Source organism: Mustelus asterias, chromosome 3 (genome assembly GCF_964213995.1).
Source record: "Mustelus asterias chromosome 3, sMusAst1.hap1.1, whole genome shotgun sequence".
NCBI lineage: Eukaryota > Metazoa > Chordata > Chondrichthyes > Carcharhiniformes > Triakidae > Mustelus > Mustelus asterias.
This window is the reverse complement of record NC_135803.1, coordinates 22,957,440-22,972,705: the sequence shown is the minus strand read 5'-3', so window position 1 is coordinate 22,972,705 and position 15,266 is coordinate 22,957,440. Positions and strand designations below refer to the sequence as shown.

The 15,266-nt window shown below is 44.5% G+C and overlaps 1 protein-coding gene across 1 annotated transcript in view; it reads left to right on the top strand.

Moving 5' to 3' along the window:
* Window positions 1-15,266, top strand: part of LOC144487994 (uncharacterized) — a 116,316-nt gene that overhangs the window by 82,142 nt on the left and 18,908 nt on the right. The window contains exons 30-36 of the mRNA XM_078206018.1: window positions 3,278-3,376; window positions 5,481-5,531; window positions 6,102-6,287; window positions 7,383-7,516; window positions 11,688-11,757; window positions 13,965-14,036; window positions 14,990-15,115. Coding sequence (XP_078062144.1) covers window positions 3,278-3,376; window positions 5,481-5,531; window positions 6,102-6,287; window positions 7,383-7,516; window positions 11,688-11,757; window positions 13,965-14,036; window positions 14,990-15,115 — 738 coding nt within the window. The remainder of the gene's footprint in view (window positions 1-3,277; window positions 3,377-5,480; window positions 5,532-6,101; window positions 6,288-7,382; window positions 7,517-11,687; window positions 11,758-13,964; window positions 14,037-14,989; window positions 15,116-15,266) is intronic.

Here is a 15,266-nt window from a genome sequence, read left to right as displayed (position 1 = left end):
GTGTGGGTTTAAATAAATATTGGTTGTACTAACAAGATGTCTACTCGTAGTTATTTGTCCACCGTATAAGGGTTAAAACAGACTGCGCGGCAGATAAGAGGCAACAATTGCCACTTTGGAGTCAGACTTGGAGGTTTCAACAATAGAGTTTTATTTGACGAAGCTTCGTGGAGAAAAGGCACTGGCACTCCACAGTGCTTTAGGCAGCTCCCTTCTCTCAATGATACAATAGGAGTGGTTCATTTTTATACTTTTCAGACAATGGATAGTCTGGACATTAGCCATTTAACACATTGTTACAGTTGAGTAGGATCGATAGTTAACACATCGTTACAGCCAGACATATACAGACATTGGCTTTTAAGATCGCATTGTTTCATAGAATGGGTACATTTTCCCTATCAATTACTTAGTTTCGGTCTATACATACAGTAATCGGTTTTCCTGCGTTTATGTATTCCCGTTCCCGTTTGTGGCTAACCTCTTTATCAGTCCTTATTGTCCTAGATCTGTCCTTATCTTAAAAGTGCCTCAAGCCCTGGCTGTTTCCTGTAGTATTTGTTCCCTGCATGTTTAACTTTAAATAACTGTCTGTCCTGTATGTTTCAATTTCAAGTAGCTGTCTGCACTAAAAGTCAGTGCCTGCTTAATGTCTCTCTCCCAGGTAACCTTTTTACGTGCCAGGCAGCCATTTTATGTGTTATGTATCCATCTTTATGTTTTTCCCTACTTCACAAAGAATAACCCCTGTGTCTAAGTATCAACCCTCTGTTTTGTCATGGTGGCTCAGATGCAGATGACACAGTGCACTGCCGCAGAATGAAATCATCATGACTGCTGCCAGGATACAAGATGATAGGCATGTGTTGCCTCCCAGCTGAACATTGAAGAATTGATTCCCTTTAGGTTAGACATGTGGAGTTAACATGCAAAGTGACTTACATGCAGTCACTGGCACCCTGTACAATGGGAAAGCCTTCAATCCTCACAAAGCCACATGCTTTTTTTTTACCTGCTTTCCTCCATCAAAAGCGAATTACATGTATTCAGCTCCCTTGAAACATAGACCCTCAGTGACCCTCCATTAGGCCACAGTGGACAACAAACTAGGAGATGTTTCAATTAACTCCAGTTTCAGCCTGGAAGGAGCCACACACAGGAAAGATCATGGCCATGGTTGTCTTCACAGTAACTGGTTATGCAGTCCTCACCCTGCTCTGAGGTTGCAGTTGCAGAAACAGCAACTGTCAGATTTCAGTGAGCACCTATTTACTGAAGCACAGATGTTCCACACATTGTTCCTCGCCGATTTTCAGGGAGGAGAATTGTTCCCTGAACAAGCTTGGCAGATGAGGCCTCATACTGAGAACCTTTCTCCCCCTTTGCCTTCTCCTCCTACTTCGAGCAACTTGCCCTACTCTCTGCGACCCCTGTTCATTCTTCCTGTCATGCTGTAATCCGAGGGGGATGCACACAACCGCACTCATGTCTGTGAGCAAGCATTTTATGCAAAAATATATAAACAGCAAATGCTGGAAATGCTCAGTGGATAAGACCGCATCTGTGGAGAGCATCAGATAACCCTTCATCTGATGACAAGTCATCATTTACCTGAAACTTTACTCTGTTTCTTTCTTCACAGATGTTGCATGACCAGCTGAGTATTTTCAGCACTTTTGGTTTTCATTCCGGATTTTCACCATCTGCCGCATTTCATTTTTGTATTAGTTTACGCACAATCCCTGAAATCAGGACAAAGTCCTGGAGCATGTGACTCCATTCCTTGGGAATCTTTAACAACTCTGGAAACCTCCAAACACTTCTAAATTGTAGCAAAAGGCAATAAAAATCAATAGCAACAAACATGAAAGAACTTGATGATTTATTTGAATAGTGTAAGGGGCAAGGGAATCCTTCCTCTTGTTGAACTCATTTACAGCTGTGCAAGGCTGAGTGATGACATTAGCTGGAGCATTGGGCTGCAAAGTAGTCAAGCCGGTGTCAAATCAATGTTATAGACTGCTTGACGTCACTATCTCCCTACTCCTTACACTTCTATCAGATGCTCTCTGTGTATGCACTAACACCCTCACCCAAATGACACAGCTCACACCAGAAGTGCCACAGAGGCTATTATGGTCGTAAAAGAGCACTTGTCATGCCAAAAAAAAATGATGGCAGAGGAGCCAAATTTTGCAGCCTGCATGTCCCAGTCAGGACTCTTCTCTGAAGAGCATTGCTGTTGCTTGCCCTGCTCTCACATGCCCCTGATTCCATGTCAAGGAAGAAGGCGGCACGGGTAGCACAGTGGTTAGCACTGCTGCCTCATAGTGCCAGGGACCCAGGTTCGATTCTCGGCTTGGGTCACTGTCTGTGTGGAGTCTGCACATTCTCCCTTGTGTCTGCGTGAGTTTCCTCCGGGTGCTCCGGTTTCCTCCCACAGTCTGAAAGATGTGCTGGTTAGGGTGCATTGGCCCGAACAGGCGCTAGAGTGTGGCAACTAGGGGAATTTCACAGTAATTTCATTGCAGTGTGAATGTAAGCCTTGTGACTAATAAATAAACATTGACTTTGAAGCATTGGGAAAAATCACCAGCTTGGAGGAAATCTCCACTAAGCTTTCAGGGAGGTGAATGATGAGCACTGCTCTTTTGCTACTGAGAGCAAAATCCGGGTCAATTGCAAGATCAGTGTGAAGCATATCAGTGATTGGCCACATATACATACTGATACTGATACTAATAATACTGATTGGATTTGTTCCCATTAAAATAATGGACCCAGAGTAAAGGTGAAGTAACAGAATGTGCTTTAATGTAATTCTTTGGTTTCAGTAATATCACTCTAGATATGAGTAGCAATATATAGAGTCATAAAGGTTTACAGCATGGAAACAGGCCCTTCGGCCCAACTGGTCCATGCTGCCCTTTTTTTTAAACCCCAAAGCTAGTCCCATTGCCCTCATTTGGCCCATATCCCTCCAAGTCCATCTTACATCAACACTATTTAAAAGACAAAATTGTACCCGCCTCCACTACTACCTCTGGCAGCTTGTTCCAGATACTCACAGCCCTCTGTGTGAAAAAATTGCCCCTCTGGACACTTTTGTATATAATGGTAGATAAGATGAAGAGCACGCCTGCTAAATTCTTCTGCTATTTTATAACACCAGCAATAACTTGTTTAAAGTAAATCGTTTTCACTTCTGGCAACTCCTGTGAGACAAATGTTACAAGTTTTTAACCCTTTTTTTCTTGATATCCCAAATCTAATATAGGAATGATAGGACCTCATGGTCCACCAGGACCAACAGGAGCAAAGGGCAGGCAAGGACGTGATGGTATTCCAGGTCATCATGGACTAAAAGGAGATCCAGGTGAACACTTCCATATAAAGCATTAGCCCCTATTATGCAAGGCCGGCATCTCTTTTGTGTTACTTTTCCTTTGGGTGGCCCATACCTGCACCCAAAGTGGATCGCAGTTCCAACTTTTAACCAACATTTACACTGAGATGAGGTTCAGCTCGGTGTCAAGGTTATTGAGTAGTAAGGAATTCGGAGTGGAGGAAATTCCCCTCAGTCCTGCACCGAGACCTGAAACATCAAGATGCCATATTTTGGTAAGATATTGGTTTCACCCATCCCTGTTGGAAATTCCAGAAGCTGAAAGAGATTTAGGTGAGGCAATAAATGAAATGTATTTTAAACAGAGGATCGTGAAGCTATGGAATGCAATCCTTCACTGAAGTAAGAGCACTCAGGAACATTTTAAATTCAAGTGGGCAAGTGGTTAATGGAGAGAGGATACAGGAACAGATGGGCTACTGATCGTGTGGGGAATACACACCAATATGGAATGGTTAGGCTGATGTAATGTAATTCTAATTGTACAGAGCATTGATGAGACCGCATTTACAGCACTGTGTAGTGTTTTAGTTTCCTTATTTAAGAAAGGACATAATTGCATCAGAAGCAATTCAGAGAAGGTTCAATCAACTAATTCCCAGGATGACAGGGCTATCTTATGAGGAAAGGTTGGACAGGTTGGGCCTATATCCATTGGGGCTCAGAAGAATGAGAAGCGATCTTGTTGAAATATATAACATCCTGAGGGGACTTGAATGAGTGGATGCTGAGACAAAGGGGGGTATTCTCCCAGCCCGCTGTGCTGCTTTTGTAGTGCAGCAGGCTGGGAGACTCAAGCAGAGGCCATTTTGCGAGCTCAACTCTGTGCCAGAAATCGGCGTGGAGCTGCATAATTTACTTGAATTAACATTTTAATGTACTTTACTCATCATTAGCTCCACTTGCAGGGAGCTAGTGGCCCAAACCCGCTGGAGTGAAGGGGGGCCATCAAGGCCCCCAGTGGGTCAGGGGCCAGGGGTATGCCTGCTGGGCAGTGCTGCTTTGGCAGTGCCAGCCTGGACCCCCGGCACTGCCCAAGGGGCAAAGTGCCAATGCCCAGGGACAGTGTCAAGGGGCAGAGCCTAATGTTGGAGCCTCGGTGGAGGGGAAGATTGGTGGGGGGGGGGGTCCCGTGGCCACTTTGTAATTGGACAGGGTAACAGAGGGAGGGATGCCAACGATCGGGCCTGGGGGGGGAGAAGGGGAGAGGTTGGCCTGCTTGGCGGGGGGGGGGTAGTCGGAATGCAGGACGGGGGGGCGGTGGTCGGGCTGCCGGTGGGGGTAGTGGGGGGGGAGGATCAGCATTTCGAGATGGGCCGGGGGGGGGATGGGCTTGGAGGGGTAGCGTTGCGGGGCTGGACAGCGATCGGGTTGGCCAGCGATCAGGAGGCTGGCAGTGCCGGGCTGCTGTGCATGTGCAGATCTCAACACTGACAGATTGGCACATGCGCAGTGGCCCGTTCAGTGTATGCTGCCGGCCTCTTCATTAGAAATAGGCCCCAACCACAGCTTTTTGGACTGATTTACGCCAGTGCACTCGGCAGTGCGCAGAGTGTGGGAGATTCATTTTGAAACTCCCGCTGAAAAAACCTGCGGGATTTACTCCAGTTTTTACACAAATTCGTCCGTTAGAATTTTTTGGGGAGAATCGCTCCCAAAATGTTTTCCCTTGCGAGACAGACCAGAATTAATTTAAAAATAAGGGGTCTCCCATTTAAGATGGAGATGAGAAGAAATCTTTTATCTCAGAGTCTGCTGTGAATCTGTAGAACTCTCTTCCCCAGAGAATGGCAGAGGCAGGGTCAGAATGCAGATGTTGATGACGAACAAGGGAGTTAAAGAGTTTTCGGGGTAGAAGGGAAAGTGACATTGAGGCTACAATCAGATCAGCCATGATCTTATTGAATGGCGGTGCAGACTTGAGGGGCCCGTAAGTCGTGTGTTCATGTGTTCATTGAAAATTAAAGTCAACCACATTTAATGGTTCAGTTTAAGGGTACAATAATTTAGAATGTCAAGATGTAGTTGCCATTCAAATTAAATACAGATTCTCTCTCCTTCATTCCCAATGTAGGTTTACCTGGAAGAGGATCTAAAGGCCGGCCAGGCTTCCCAGGCTCACCAGGTTTGATTAAAATATACACTTCTAGCATTGTGCCAATGCATGGCATGGTGGCACAGTGGCTAGCACTGCTGTCTCACAGTGCCAGGGACCTAGGTTCAATCCCTGCTTGGGTCACTGTCTGTGCGGAGTCTGCATGTTCTCCTTGTGTCTGCATAGGTTTCCTCCGGGTGCTCCTGTTCCCTCCCACAGTCTGAAAGACATGCTGGTTAGGTGCATTGACCCAAACAGGCACCGGACTGTGGCGACTAGGGGAATTTCACAGTAACTTCATTGCAGTGTTAATGTAAGCCTTACTTGTGACTAATAAATAAACTTTTTACTTTTGTAATAATAATATGTGGGTAATATCCAAATACATGCTCGTGGCAGGAATCTGCTCCCACTGAGAGTGCACGTTGAAAGATTATAGGCCTACCCTCCATGTCTTTTACATCTGCAGATTTCAATTATTGATATGTAATGCTGGTCGAAAAGATTCCTGCTGACAGTGCATGCTTGGAAAATTACCCCCTCTATATCAAGCTGTTGTCCTCATGATTTGAAATTAATATTGTTCTTAAATTCAAACAGGTCCCAAAGGTGATACAGGATCTCCTGGTGACACGACGCAAACAGGTCCTCCTGGTCCACATGGTGACCCAGGCCCTCGTGGATCTCCAGGCCTCCCTGGTGAACATGGGCCACCTGGTCCTGTAGGAATGAGCATTCAGGGTCCCAAAGGAAACAGAGGCCCACACGGCACCCCTGGGCCTGCGGGTAAACTCTTAATTACATCAGTTGGAGAAATTAAAACCAAAAAACAATGTCAAATCCGATCACAGACTGCCTCAAATGTGTCCATTTCTGGTTTTAATACAGGTGCAATGCTAGAAGGGATTCGGGGGTGGGGAGGTCGATGTTCCAAGTGACCAAATTGCTCTAAGGAAGCAGATCAGTAACAATTTCTAAGGAGGAATTTACTGCATCAGTACCTCTGGCATAGGCTGAAAGCACCGGTTGGGAAATTCTGCACTCCCAGCCTGTAGACCACAAGATAATAGGAGCAAAATTAGTCCATTCACCCCATCGAGTCTGCCCCGCCATTCAATCATGGCTGATAAGTGAGGGAGGGTGGGGGGAGGAGCGTTGAAGCCTTTACCACCTTCCTGACTTTCTCCAATTAAATCAAGAGTGCAGAAGATCGAGCGTGTCTTACCATCCCAATACCAATTGAGGCCTTAAGTGGCTAATTTGAATTCCAGCAGTGCGAATACGTTATGTGGGGAGATGCCCAGTAAAAGCTAGCAGCCTCCCTGCAGGCTGAGTGAGTGAGGACCGTCCTGATCAAGGACATTTTGGACCACTGAGGTCCCCTCAACCACCCCCCCCCCCCACCCCCACTCTCTTCCCAGTGGCAATGGCAGCCCCCACTGAAAGCCCTCCACCTGCCCTCCGCACCGACCTCTCTGAGGCCTGCCTGATTGGCCACGGTGAGCCCCACAAACCTATTTTCATTCCAGGGCCTTCTCCATCTTCGCTAGTCTGGATCTGCTGCAGTCCCCGCAGTGACGCTGCTGGGGTTGAAGAGCTGACAGCCCTCTGATTTACCAAACGTTCTTAGGGGCAGGACCTTTCTGCCCTTTAAAGGGATAGAAACCCAGTTAGCTGACTTTAGTCACTAAATTTCTGAATTTAGTCAGAGTTTCTAAAAATGGCCGCACGGGTGTTGCCACCAGCTTTCCAGCCTGTGGCCACTGCTGTGGCCACTGAATTCACCCTAAGGCACCTGTATTTAATAGATGTACATAAAACTATATAAAACAAAGTGGAAAATATTCTTCTCGAAGTAAATTGGTACCTCTCTACATTTAGGTCACCGTGGACTGAAAGGATTACTTGGAGAGCCAGGGCCAGATAGTCTAAAAGGGGAAAAAGGCTCACCTGGTTCATCAGGACTTCCAGGCAACCCAGGTGACAGAGGGGATCCGGGTACAAAAGGACATTCAGTAAGGAATTCATCAATTAATTTATGCAGCACTTTTGTGTGTGTATTATGTGGTTGTGCCATACGTCACAATTCCATTGATGACTTTAGTTAAACTTATTCTTTTGGGTGACAAAGGTGAGGTTTCAAAAAAAAACAAATTGTTGACTTTTGCGGCTTGTCCAGTTTACAAGAGCTGCAAATTGTATTGTAAAATAGCACCTGATATTGCAGTCAGGTGCTACACATCTTCACCGTTGCAACTGAGCCTAGAGTGATAAGGCATTAGTTATTTTTCATTGTCAGGATGAATTCAATAATTGCCAGAACAACTTGTGCTACATATGTGGATGTGGTGTATCTGGATTTCCAGAAGGCATTTGACAAGGTGCCGCACCAAAAGACTGCTACATAAGATAAAGGTGCACGGTGTTATGGGTAATGTATTAGCATGGATAGAGGATTGGTTAACTAACAGAAAGCAAAGAGTGGGGGTAAATGGGTGTTTTTCTGGTTGGCGATTAGTGACTAGTGGTGTGCCTCAGGGATCAGTGTTGGGACCGCAATTGTTTACGATTTACATAGATGATTTGGAGTTGGAGACCAAGTGTAGTGTGTCAAAATTTGCAGATGACACTAAGATGGGTGGCAGAGCAAAGTGTGCAGAGGATGCTGAAAGTCTCCAAAGGGATATAGATAGTCTAAGTGAGTGGGCGAGGGTCTGGCAGATGGAGTACAATGTTGGTAAATGTGAGGTCATCCATTTTGGTAGGAATAACAGCAAAATGGACTATTATTTAAATGGTAAAAAAATTGCAGCATGCTGCTGTGCAGAGGGACCTGGGTGTCCTTGTGCAGGAATCTCAAGGAGTTGGTTTGCAGGTGCAGCAGGTAATTAAGAAGGCAAATGGAATTTTGTCCTTCATTGAGAAAGGGATGGAGTTTAAAAACAGCGAGGTTACGTTGCAGCTGTATAAGGTGCTGGTGAGGCCACACCTGGAGTACAGTTTTGGTCTCCTTACTTGAGAAAGGATATACTGGCACTGGAGGGGGTGCAGAGGAGATTCACTAGGTTGATTCTGGAGTTGAGAGGGTTGGCTTATGAGGAGAGACTGAGTAAACCATTGGAATTCAGAAGAATGAGGGGAGATCTTGTAGAAACATATAAGATTATGAAGGGAATAGATAAGATAGAAGCAGGGAAGTTGTTTCCACTGGCAGGTGAAACTAGAACTAGGGGGCATAGCCTCAAAATAAGGGGAAACAGATTTAGGATTGAATTGAGGAGGAACTTCTTCACACAAAGGGTTGTGAATCTGTGGAATTCCCTGCCCAGTGAAGCAGTTGAGGCTACCCCATTGCATGTTTTTAAGGCAAAGATAGATAAATTTTTGAACAGTAAAGGAATTAAGGGTTATGGTGAGCAGGCGGGTAAGTGGAGCTGACTCCATGAAAATATCAGCCACGATCGTATTGAATGGCGGAGCAGGCTTGAGGGGACAGATGGCCTACTCCTGTTCCTAGTTCATATGTTCTTATATGTCCACATTTCTGATATGCAATATCGGTGGTTACCAGAAGAAGGAAATCAGAAAATCATGAACCTATTATGCACCTTTGTATTTAAATAACTTCATGGCCTTTCTCTTCCCTATTTCTATAGCCTCCTATACTCTTTACATTTTAATCCTGACTATTGATTTGATTTAATTTATTATTGTCACATGTATTAGTATACAGTGAAAGTATTGTTTCTTGCGCGCTATACAGACAAAGCATACCGTTCATAGAGTACCTAGGGGAGAAGGAAAGGAGAGGGTGCAGCATATAGTGTTACAGTTATAGCTAGGGTGTGCAGAAAGATCAACTTAATTTAAGGTAGGTCCATTCAAAAGTCTGATGGCAGCAAGAAGAAGCTGTTGAGTTGGTTGGTATGTGAGCTCAGACTTTTGTATCTTTTCCCTGGCGGAAGAAGGTGGAAGAGAGTATGTCCGGGGTGCGTGGGGTCCTTGATTATGCTGGCTGCTAGACGGAGTCAATGGATGGGAGGCTGGTTTGTGTGATCACTGGGCTACGTTCACAACCCTTTGTAGTCTCTTATGGCCTTGGTCAGAGCAGGAGCCATATCAAGCAATGATCCATCCGGAAAGGGTGCTTTATGTGGTGCATCTATAAAATTAGTGAGAGTCATAGCGGGCATGCCAAATTTCCTTATCCTCCTGAAAAAGTAGACACTGATCCTTTCGCACCCCTTCACCGCACATTTGAAGACTGTTCATTCAAGTGTCTAGGTTCAACACTCTGGAATCCCCTCCCTTAACCCATTCTCCAATCCATTGCCTTCTCGTAGACTCTCTTTAAGAATGTACTCTTTGACCAATCTTTTCTTTGCTCATCCTGTTATCACCTTCTCTGGCTCAGCATCCAAGTTGTGAAGAATCTTAGGATGTTTTCCTGCATTAAAGACAAGTTGTTACTTTTTCTTGGTAAAACTGAGATAGCATCCTGCAACTACTGAGGAAGCTTTGCTCAAAGTGCTAAAAGTTGAACTTTGTTAATTTATAGAACCATTTTCTCTTTGCTTTCTCAGTTTAGTCTCTCCGAATGAGATTATTAGTTGTTGCCAAACTGTTTTAAGCTGTGTTAACCTGAAGCTGGGAGCAGATTGTCAAAATTTAGGGACTTTATAACCAACAGCATGAGAGGAGACTTTCATCTCATCAGTATGGACTGGAGTAAAACCTAAGTCCCCTTGGTGAAACTGTAGATTTCCAAGCACTCGAAGAAAACCCACGCAGACACGCCGAGAACGTGCAGACTCCGCATAGACAGTGACCCAAGCCGGGAATCGAACCCGGGTCCCTGGCTATGTGAGACATGAGTACTAACCACTGTGTCACCATGCTGCCCATTGCTGTGGCTCTGGAGTCACATGTAGGCCAGATCAGGTAAGGACGGCAGATTTCCTTCCCTAAAGGACATTAGTGAACCAGATGGGTTTTTCCGACAATCAACAATGGTTTCATGGTCATCAGTAGATTCTTAATTCCAGACTTTTTAAAAAATTCAAATTCCACCATCTGCCCCGGTAAGATTTGAACCCAGGTCCCCAGAACATTAGCTGAGTTGCTGGATTAATAGTCTAGTGATAATACCATTAGGCCATCTCCTCCCCATCACTTACTTGTCAACCAGGACCAAGAATGCCTCCAGTCTCCCCTACTATGATCACAAACCTCCTCACCCCTAGACCCGATTTTATACTCACAACTCCCACCCTACCATCCACTATGGCCTCCTTCCTCCTGCCACTCTGATCCCGCCTATTCTTCCTGATGGCCTTTCTACTCATTCCCAGTCCCAATTTCTCACTCCCTCCCTCTTCTGGATCAGATGGGCAGGAAATGGAATGAAAAGATTATAATAAAGCCCTGCCTTTAAATTCAGGAGGACCTCCACATTCCTGGCCTTGCCAAGCATACATCAGCTGCAGAAATCATGTATTCTTTGTTTATCAGCTGTATGCAGTCAATGGAACTCTCATGACCGTGAAATACAAGCTGTGCTTCTTCAACAATCCACCCTGCTTCCCTGTTAATACCATGGCTATTGTGAAGTTGCCATTCTTTTGATATCCTTATGAAGAAACCAAAGGGTATTCATTTATGCACACATAATAACATCAAGGGCAGTCTGATTCCCACTCACTTTTAATGCAATCCTGTGGCTGTATAAATGTAAGATATAGTTTTTGGAATGCGCACATCGTCAAAGGATTATAAGAACATTAAATAGCCATCAAGGAAATGTGGTCACTAAATATTGTCTGCTTTAATTTGTATAAAGATAAGTTTCTAATATACACTGCCGGTGGAGAAGTGGTGAAACCACTTGGACTGTGGGAGGAAACCGGGTGCTCCAGTTTTCCTCCCACAGTCCAAAGATGTGCGGGTTAGATTGATTGGCCATGCTAAACTGACCGTAGTGTCAGCGGGATTAGCAGGGTAAATGTGTGGGATTGCAGGAATAGGGCCTGGGTGGGATTGTGGTCGGTGCAGACTTGATGGGCTGAATGACCTCTTTCTGTACTGTAGGGATTCTATGATTCTAAGTGTTCCGCTACCATCTCCCCTACCCCACTCTCGCTAGACAGAACATCTTTTTTTGACTGTTCTCTTCCTTCAATCTTACAGGGAATTCCTGGCACTTCCAGTCAAGGTCCCAAAGGCGAGAGTGGTTCATCCGGGACCCCAGGGTTCCCAGGTATTGCTCTGCAGTTTCTGCTATTTTTAACAATGTTGTCATATCTGATTAATACTCCAGCATGAACTTTCAATGATCTGCAGACTTGGCTATAAAACTTCCTGCCAAAGGAACATTAATGTGGCTTCCAGCAGGAATATAAATGTATCTTTTTGCTCTGAGGGAAGACCGTTTTCACCTTGACTATTTCTGCAGAGTGCACTGTGGCACAGTGGTTAGCATTGCTGCCTCACAGCGCCAGGGAACCAGGTTCGATTCCAGCCTCAGAACATTGTGTGGAGTTTGCACATTCAGCCCGTGTCTGCGTGGGTTTCCTGCGAGTGCTCCAGTTTCCTTCCACAGTCCAAAGATGTGTGGGTTAGGTTGATTTGGCCATGCTAAATTGCCCCTTAGTGTCAGGGAGATTAACAGGGTCAATACATGGGGTTATGGGACGAGGGCCTGGGTGAGATTGTTGTCGGTACAGGCCTGATGGGGCCGAATGAACTCCTTCTGAACTGTAGGGATTCTATGAATCATTCACCCATTCTAGAACCTGATTCCCACATGTTCCTCAATGCGGGAGGCAGAGATGGTGGGAGGGAACCACCAAACTAGCCAAGCAGCACAAATTAGTGACTAAATGAATTGCACCTGGAACCAAATCATAAAAAAGAAAAAAGCACGACTTGCAATTATATATCACTTTTCATATCCTCAGGACATCCTAAAGCACTTTACAGCTAATTATAGGAAAGCAAAACGGATGCTGGAAATCTGAAATTAAAACAGAGTGTGCTGGAAAAATTCAGCAAGTCCGTCAGAATCTGTGGAATGAGAAACAGGGTTGATGGCAAAATTCTCCGACCTTGCCCGCGGTTGGGATTCTCTGGTCCCGCTGCAGTGATGGAGTTTTGGCTGAGCACTGAATTCTCCATTCCCGCTGGCAGCAGTAGCGGGGTGTACGAAACTGGCAAATTCTGGCCAAGGTTTTGGATCTAAATGATCCTTCTACAGAATAATTATGTTCTTTTGAAGTGTAGTCACTGCTGTAGTGTGGGAATCGCTACATTAAGCCCCTACTATGTTCAATGTGATCATGATCAAATAATGGGTGCAATCTTACTGACCATTCACGCTACGCTCCCAGTGCAGCAAAGTCAGAGTATTTGGCGACCAGCCAAATCTCCGTTCACTGCACCAGGATGGGAAAATCCCACCAGTGGGAACGGCCATAACATTCCGGCCAATGTGTTTTTTTGTGATATTGAATGAGGAATACATATTGGTCAGGACACCAGGATAGATTCCCTGTTCTTTGAAGTAGTGCCATGAGATCATTTACATCCACCTAATTGAGTAGTGTAACCTCTGATCTAAAAAAAGGCACCTTCAATAGTGCAGCACCTCCTCAGTACTGCACTGGAGTGTAGCCTGGATATTTGTGTTTAAAGCTCTGGATTGGGACAACCTTCTGACGCAAGAGGCAATAATTAAATGCAAGTCTCAGCTAGATAAGTCAATGGCCCGAATTCTCCGAACTCGCCTGCGGCTGGGATTCTCTGCAGTGATTGGAGTTTTGGCTGAGGGCCAAATCCTCCGTTCTTGCCGGCAGTAGTGGCGGGATAAATGAGATTGCAGAATCCTGGCCAATAAATACCAGGGAGAAAATCTCTATTATGCTCCAGAAATCTCAGTTACCACAATATCAGTTGACTTTGGTTTGTGCTGCACTTTAATTTTCAGGCATTGATCCACACAGGAGCATAACTTGCTTAATTTTAGGAAATATGCTCAAGGGGTGGGGTAGAAACTTTGTAATTGAGTGATTTTGATTGATGTGTCCACAAAGTGGAAATTTGTCCATAAAGATGCTTTGGCCTAAAACAGCATCGGTCAGTTACCTATGAATTTCCTTGGTAAAAACCAACATTACAACACACTTGCATTAAAATTTCACCAGGAAATTTCAAGAAATTAAAAGTTTCTGCTTGCATTGGAATTATATTAGAGGTAGGAAAATGATAACTGGGTTCCTATGTCACTTGCCTGGTGTGCAGGGAGTCAAACGTCTACAGGCATCACAAATGTAGGGAGTATTTTAATGTCATAGTTAATGGATAAGTATTCTTCAGACTCTGATGGGCTGCTTGGACTAAATGGTCAGTTTATGTATTGCATATTCTACTTCAGTCTAATTTTGATAATCTTTCTATTCAATCTTGTAGGTTTACAAGGTGACAAAGGAGTTCGAGGCCAGGGTGGGGATATAGGACCACCAGGATTACCTGGGCTACCAGGTAACTTCACAGGTTAACAAGAGCAAAGAGTGAGGAAGAAAATATTAATATCACTGAGTCATGAACTAACATTTCTTGCAAGCCATTTCTTTTTGAATAGAAAGGTGAGTATGGTAATATCTTCTGCTGTGTCATAAGCCTGATGGAGGAGCAACGCTCCGAAAGCTTGTGATTCCAAATAAAGCTTTTGGACTGTAACCTGGTGTGGTGAGACTTCTTGCTATGTCATAAGTGATTTTTAACTTTTGAAATTCATTTTAGTGTCCTTCCAGGTGCACATTGTAAAACCTCATGCTAAGGCATGTAACAGTGTCTGTTGCAATGAGACTACGGTTTCCATCTAACACAGTTCTGCAAAGTAAGGAATCAAAGCTACAAGATTGTCATTCTTATAGTGTAGGGAGGCGATGGCCTAGTGGTATTATCGTTAGACTATTAATCCAGAAACTCAGTTAATGTTCTGGGACCCAGGTTCGAATCCCGCTACGGCAGATGGTAAAATTTGAATTCAATAAAAAATATCTTGAATTAAGAATCTACTGATAACCATGAAACCATTGGCGATTGTCAGAAAAACCCATCTGGTTCACTAATGTCCTTTAGGGAAGGAAATCTGCTGTCCTTACCTCGTCAGGCTTGTATGTGACCATTGTCAACCAGCAATGTGGTTGAGTCTCAACTGCCCTCGGACAACTAGGGATGGGCAATAAATGTCGGACAGCCAGCGATGCCCATGTCCCATGAATGAATAACAAAAAAAATTCTCCCTTTCATCGGCAATGAGAAGAATGATGATTGGTCATTTCTGCGTAAAAAGAAACAAGGGGGATATGGGGCCTATATGTTTATTATAATCTTGTTAGTGGTTCATTAATTGTGATGAATAAATGAACATCTCTTTCAAAGGATTGAAAGAGATAGTTACAAATTTAAATGTTTACATTTGCTCTTAGGTCCAAAAGGGATGTCATTCCCAGAAGACATAGTACTTGAAAAGGGCAATCCTGGTTTCCCAGGCGCACCAGGGCCTGAAGGACCCTGTGGATATCCTGGATCTCCTGGACAACCTGGATGTATTGGTGCGTTCAAAACTCCAGAAGAACCTGACATTTGAGTCTTACTCAGGCAAATGCTCACAAGCACCACAATCTCACTATAAGGAAAAACTGAAGCCATTTTGACCATTTTATAAGTAAAAATGTGGGCAAAGTCAACTAATTTTGTTGGGTT